This window comes from Brassica oleracea, chromosome C9 (assembly GCF_000695525.1).
Source record: "Brassica oleracea var. oleracea cultivar TO1000 chromosome C9, BOL, whole genome shotgun sequence".
Taxonomy (NCBI): Eukaryota; Viridiplantae; Streptophyta; class Magnoliopsida; order Brassicales; family Brassicaceae; genus Brassica; species Brassica oleracea.
The window spans coordinates 29004355-29010974 of record NC_027756.1 but is presented as its reverse complement, the minus strand read 5'-3'; the positions used below and the strand labels follow the sequence as shown (position 1 = coordinate 29010974).

At 37.5% G+C, this 6620-nt stretch overlaps 2 protein-coding genes and 1 non-coding gene across 4 annotated transcripts; 2 read left to right on the top strand and 1 right to left on the bottom strand.

Annotated features, from left to right (window-relative positions):
- The first annotated feature begins 719 nt into the window (after nucleotides 1-719).
- On the top strand, nucleotides 720-4192 carry LOC106316046 (protein TPX2). Of its 2 annotated transcripts, none has more exons than XM_013753909.1 (17): nucleotides 720-1098; nucleotides 1250-1393; nucleotides 1482-1565; nucleotides 1720-1852; nucleotides 1944-2052; nucleotides 2173-2223; nucleotides 2312-2409; nucleotides 2503-2578; nucleotides 2672-2734; nucleotides 2826-2900; nucleotides 2975-3033; nucleotides 3133-3205; nucleotides 3307-3372; nucleotides 3476-3550; nucleotides 3620-3685; nucleotides 3789-3833; nucleotides 3923-4192. In XM_013753909.1, the coding sequence occupies exons 1-17, from the start codon at nucleotides 879-881 to the stop codon at nucleotides 3959-3961; spliced, it is 1476 nt and encodes a 491-aa protein (XP_013609363.1). In that variant the 5' UTR covers nucleotides 720-878; the 3' UTR covers nucleotides 3962-4192. The 2 variants fall into 2 exon arrangements, with proteins under 2 accessions (XP_013609363.1, XP_013609361.1); XM_013753907.1 differs by having other exon boundaries at nucleotides 3620-3691.
- Nucleotides 4193-4337: 145 nt separating this feature from the next.
- Nucleotides 4338-4411, bottom strand: TRNAV-AAC. The gene has a single exon. It is a non-coding gene; the product is annotated as a tRNA-Val (tRNA).
- Nucleotides 4412-4545: 134 nt separating this feature from the next.
- LOC106313762 (nudix hydrolase 14, chloroplastic) lies at nucleotides 4546-6332 on the top strand. Its single transcript, XM_013751665.1, has 7 exons — nucleotides 4546-4793; nucleotides 4876-4981; nucleotides 5051-5128; nucleotides 5206-5301; nucleotides 5384-5476; nucleotides 5688-5786; nucleotides 5874-6332. The coding sequence occupies exons 1-7, from the start codon at nucleotides 4585-4587 to the stop codon at nucleotides 6102-6104; spliced, it is 912 nt and encodes a 303-aa protein (XP_013607119.1). The 5' UTR covers nucleotides 4546-4584; the 3' UTR covers nucleotides 6105-6332.
- Nucleotides 6333-6620: the final 288 nt, after the last annotated feature.

Genomic DNA, 6620 nt, shown 5'->3' with positions numbered 1-6620 from the left:
TTATTTTGGATTATTTATTTTATTTGTACGGAATGAACGGAGGATATCTGGTTAAAAAAATAAATTTGTGGATATTCAGACATCCATAAAGAGAGAAAGTTCTAATTCGTTTATAACAAACATATCAATTTAGCTAATAATCATTTGCCTAAATTTTTGTAAAACAAACAATCACATTGGAAGGTACAAAGAACAAGAAAATATATGACATGCACAAAGAGAGAAAGTTTCAAATTGTTTCTAATGGAAAAAGAAACAAATAATCAAAGACTAGGTTATTACCATATTTAACACAACAATAATTGGAAAATAGAGATTTTATTTTATTTACACAAAGGATGGAGACAAGTCAAACGGGACAAAGGTGACCGAATCGAAGTTTTATCCACAAATCGAAATTCCCCGCCGAAAATTTCAGACACAACAAAGAAACTCGTTGCCCGAAGCCTGACGTCATGTCTTCCGAAACTACGAAAAGACCCCTAGATACTCCATGTTGATAAAGGGGTACTCTAGTCTTTGTACACGACTCCCTCTCAACAGTCCAATCAAATTCAAAACCTCCGTTACATAATAATCCGAAGACACGACGTAAGGGAAGCTGCACGCTTATGCAACGATGTCGTTTTGTGCGAAACTTAAAATAAAAATTTATGCCGTTTTGTCGCTTTATAATTACAACAGTGAAAAGAAAAAAATTGTGACGTTTATTTCCCTTCGCTGCAATTGTTCTCTTCACATCTCTCAAAAATCTTTGGCTCAACTCATCAAAAACCGATTGTGAAATCTCTAAGTTTCCGAACATAAACTAGGGTTTTGTCTGAACGGGGTTCGTGTCGTGAGTTCACGTGAAGTAGAATCTAGCACAAACAGTGACTATGATGGAGGTTATAGAAAGAGATATGGAGACGGAGACAGAGACGGATACGGATGAAGATATGGAGACAGATGAGCCAATGGTGTTCGAAGTAACTGAAATCGATCTGGAGTATGAGTTTGATGCTGTTCGCTGGTGCGATTTCACTCGAGAGGAGTCTCCGTTGGAGTCTCGTGTTGCCGAACTCTGGTTCGAAACCGCTCAGTCTTACCCACCGTCTCGTGAGTACTGTTGCGTATTTTTTTTTCCTATTTAATTGAAATCTAATCATCTATGTGATTGTTAATTGTGTTTGGTAGCAATCAATGTCACATTAGGATCAAGGTGTAATTGTGTAACTTCTTATTTTAATTGACTGTGTGTGTTTATTAGCTTTTGCAATAAAACTGTTAATGATGAGAGAGGAGGTTTCTGATGAAAAGACCGAGCCTTTGTCAAAATCAGAAGATGTCCGGGAGAGCGACATAGATATCTCCCAGGACCAGCATTGTCTAGCCACAGATGTGAATGAAACAGGTGAATTTTAATATTATGCTTGCATTACCTTTTTAAACTGGTTTTGTTGAAGTCCTTCCAAGTTAATGCTTTGATGTGACATTTTCAGCAAATGAAATGAAGTCTGGAGTTTTTAACTTCATTCAAAGGGGTGGTGAATTGAAGAATGTTCCAAATGAGTCTTTGCTTAAAGGTGATCACTTTTACCATCATATCATGTCTATTGTTACAATCTTATTTGGTATTTTACTTCATTGATCAACACATAAGTTATAGCTGCTACTTTATCTTGTTTAGTCCTTTTTGCCTTTCTGCCCAAAATCTCACGTCCTCTACCTTTTAAACAGGACCAACGATTAGCAATCACGTACACAAAGATAAAGTAAAATGCAGAACGAAGTCAAGTACTAGGCAGATACCAAGAGGTTCAACACTGATGAAGCCCACTGCTAGCCAATTGGCAAAACTAGATAATTCTAGGTGATTATTATTATTATGAGAATCATATATCTCTCTTGCTATTTTTCTCCTGTCAAATTTATTTCGATGACTAATTTTGTTGATATTCTAGACTCCGTATGCAAGTGGATAAAACTAAGGAGAAAGGCTTGTTTTCTTCATCTGGATCTGAAGCACAGGCTTCTAAAAGACAGAAGCTCGATGGAGGTCTACTTCGCAAGGTAGAGTGTTTAGTAGTTCTATGTTTTTTTGTTGTGTTGAGTTTAAAGTGTTTCACTAGATGCAGTAAAAAATTCTTTTTACTCAGCTTTGACCTAAAATAAGCTCTTTTCTCTTTTCAGATTGCTGAAAAGACACAGGAGATGAATTTTGTCCACAAGGCAGTCAAGAAGGTTGGCTATCTGTTTCCTGAAAACATATGAATAATTTAAACTTCTTGTTGTGAATCGTTTAATCGGGGTTGATATATTGGTTTTACAGGACAGAACTCTTGAGAGGAACTTACAACATGGCAGGACAAAGACTACTATCCCACAGGAGCCTGATTTTGCAACATCACATAGAGCAAATAGAATACGGTAAGTGCCTATAATAGATTTTGGCTGACAGTAAATATAGTCATAGGAAAGTTCTCTCACCTAACAGATTCTTGCACCAATGATTAATTTCAGGCAAAAGGACGATGCTAAGTTGGACCAGGAGGCAACATCAGTATATAGATTCAAAGCACGCCCTTTCAACCGAAAAGTTAGTAGTACTATATGCTGATTACCAAAAAAAAACATGGAAATCATTTTAGTTATTTTGTCCCAAGCTCAAGAATGGTGGTTTTGTCTGTAGATCTTTGAGGCTCCATCGTTGCCTATTCGGAAGAAGAGCACTCCTAAACTACCAGAATTTCAAGTAAGCATTATAAACTTAAATAGTGCCTGGTGTTACTCCCATGTTTTACTGGCTTATCAGTTAATACATTAGATTTTTTATATTTTATCAGGAATTTCACTTGAAGACCTCAGAAAGAGCTATGCAACATTCATCAGCAGTATCAACGGGGAATAATTATCATAAGGTTGTTATACATCAACTGAAACTTTACTAATTTTTTACAAGTTGTTCACCTTACTAAATCTTTCTTTTTGACAGGGGTCGTATAAGCCTGATACGAAAGCTTTTCTTGATGGTGTTAACAGGGAACCAAGAAGGTACTACCTATATAGTATTAAAGGGTTTCTTGCTGTCTTACTCTTTAACTCTTGTATGAAACAATTATTAATTATTCTGTGGCCTTGAAATTTTAACAGACCCAGAGCTGCTGATATAGCTAAAGATAATGACAGAAAACACATTTTCAAAGCTCGTCCTCTTGACAATAAGGTATACTGTTTTTATTTCCTGACGTTGTATCTGCTTTTGCTTCAAAACATTTCATACCAATAGGTACACACACTCATATAGGATTTGTTTCTTATTAACAGATAGTTTCAAGTAGACGAGACATTGGCATTTTCAGAAAAAGCAAGCGAGAAACCGCAGTTTCCTTGGTAAGAGTCAGTCCATAGATTAATCTTTACACTTGGTGTATATATATATTTCAGTTTGGAGTTTCATTTGTTTCTTTCAATTGGCTCAAACTGTGTGTTTTAGACACAAACTCGGGAGTTTAGTTTTCGCTCACAAAAAAAGGTTCAACAAGATTTGCCAACAGACCTTTTCAGTAAGGTAAAACTCACAGCTTTCATGATCAAATTGCTCCAAAAACATTGCTTTAACAATGGTTTAAACTTACAGCTCTCTATAAAACCGGAGCTCCAGCCAAATAATGGATCTCGGTTAAGATCCCCTCAGCCTGAACAAGTAAAGGTTGCCTGCAACTTGTGAATCTTCATTTCATTTTACTTTCTGTCCTAACCTTATAAAATCATATTGAGTTTTTACTATCTTTGTTTCTTGGCGTAAGGGCTCCAAGGAAAATAGACTGAACTCCTTTCAAGCAGGGAATGAAGTAAGCTAATTGATTCAAGCCTCTACTACTACCATAGCCACAATAATAATTTCTTTGATCATTTTGACTAATACTTTAGTACGTTGCAGAGAACAAGGACGGTACAAAGGTGGTACATGGACCACTAGGAGTTAAAGCTAGAAGCAGCTGGTGCAACTAAACTAACAAAACAAAACATGGTTTCCTTAGGGGTTACAAGTATTACCCAAAACGAAGGCTAACATATTATGAAGAAGTCAAATCAGGGGATGTGGTGTGTGACATTAAATGGTCGGCTTCATTTTGTTTTTTTTGGGCAAATGAAATGTATATTGGTGGGATACTCTCTCAGTTCTTGACATAAATGAAATACAAAAAATAGAGGTTCTAAACATCTCCTACTGCGTATTTTGAGATAGTATATGAGCTTATATAATTGGCAAACCAAAATATTAAAAAAATGTAGACGTATGGCCCAGTGATCTACGTGATGGAGGTAATAAATTAAGGCTTAGAAAAAGGATGTGGCTTCGTCCAGGTTCGAACTGGAGACCTTCAGTGTGTTAGACTGACGTGATAACCAGCTACACCACGAAACCTTAATGTACATAATTATTGTTTAACATATATGAACGTAATATTCATTGTTTTTTGTTTTGTTATAGATTTATGGCCCAACAAAAAAGCCCATAAAGGCCTTACACGTACAATTTCGACATGTGGAAGTCTTATCTGCTTTCCATCTTCTTCCCTTGCGTTTCGTGTCATCGATATGTCTGGCTTTACCCTCCCCACACGGTTGTTTCTCGCGTGTCCCTCACGCGCTCTCCATCGTCTTCACCACTCAAAGCTTATGCTATACTGCAAAATGTCATCATCATCGTCTTCCTCCTCTCTCACACACTCCATCACGCTTCCGAGCCAACCCACGGAGCCTGTCAATGTCGCCGCAGCCGCGGGAGTCTCTTCCTCTGATTTCAGGCGAGTTGAGTTGTTGATCTTTCTCTCTAGACATGCGTAGATTCTTGTCTTGAAACTCTCTGGTGAAAATGTTTTGTTGTAGGAACGCGGTAGATTCGTCCTTGTTCAAGAATTGGCTAAGAAACTTAGAGTCAGAGACTGGAATTTTAGCTGATGGGACAATGACATTGAAGCAAGTTATCATTCAGGTATAGTTAATCAGATAAAAGACCTCACAATTAAATGTTCTAGTGAAACAGTTCTTGTCTCTGGATTAGGGTGTTGATATGTTTGGAGAAAGAATTGGCTTTCTCAAATTCAAAGCAGATATTTTGGACAAGGGGTCTGGTCACAAGGTATCTAATCATCTTGTATTCAACCATTGTTGTACTCTTGTTTTTTCTTGTTTATTTCTAAACTCAGATACCATTAGGTTCCAGGTATTGTGTTTGCAAGAGGACCAGCCGTAGCTGTTCTCATTCTCTTGGAGTCTGATGATGGTGAGACTTACGCGGTTCTCACTGAGCAGGTATTGCATTTTTGTGTGTGAATTGATTTATGTCCAAGTTAGTAAGATCATGTGTGTGTGTGGTATGGTTTGTTTTGTGAAGGTTAGGGTTCCTACTGGGAAGATTGTACTGGAATTACCTGCTGGGATGTTGGATGATGATGAAGGTGATTTTGTTGGTACTGCAGTTCGTGAGGTATGCGCGAGAATTTAATATCTTGAGAAGTTTTGAGTTGGAAAACTGCTAAATGCAAATGATATGGCCTGCTAAACGCTTGCTTACGAACTTTGGTTGTTTTACCCGAGGACAAGCCTGAAATTTGTAATGAAACCAAAGTATAGCGTATTGACAGTCTATTGGACTATGTGTTGGTTTTTTTACATGACTGACACTTTTGCTTCGTTAGGTGGAAGAGGAGATTGGTATAAAACTAAGAAAAGAAGAAATGGTTGATCTCACTGCTTTCCTTGACCCATCTACAGGCCACCGGATCTTCCCTTCTCCCGTAATTAAACCCATCTTTTCCTCCATGTCTTACAATGTGTTTGGAATATGGTTGATTGTTTTCTCACTTGGCGTCTCTCTGGTTCAGGGTGGCTGTGATGAAGAGATTAGCGTTTTTCTGTATAGAAGGCAAGTGGAACAAGAGACGATCAGACAGCTACAAGGTAAAGAGACGGGACTCCGCGAACATGGCGAGTTTATCAAAGTCCGACTAGTACCGTACAGAGAGCTCTGGCGCAAAACAGCTGATGCCAAGGTTCTTATGAGCATTGGTCTCTACGAAATGGCGCAGAGAGTGGGTCTCGTCCCCAGGCACTGAAACTAAACTCTCTAATTTGCTCTGTTTCTTCATTTCTAAACAAATCAAATCTAAGCTGTTTGTAATTTTGCTCTGTTTCTTCATTTTTCCTCCTGCTGACGTGGAACACTTCACCGCTCTCACTAGAAAAGGGTAAATAAATCAGGAAAACTAGTACAACAAATTACATATATTTGTTATATAGTCTTGTGTGTATCATAATTTGCATAGAAAATATATTTCTAACTAGTCCTAGTGGAATTTTATCAGAGTCAGAGATGATCTTGTAGGTGATAATAGTCAGGGCCGGTCCAAGACTTCAGAATTGTTGTATTCCTATTATTCATTGAAGTATGATTTCTATTGTGATAAGATGAAAGACAAATAATATGGTGGAATATGTGAATATGAGTTGGGGATTGTTAGTTCTTAGGACAATACACAGAAGGAAAAGTCATAAAAACATTATAGCATGCCAATCTCTGTCTTTTTAATAAGAGAAAAGAGCAATGATTATCATCATCTTCTCATCCCCCC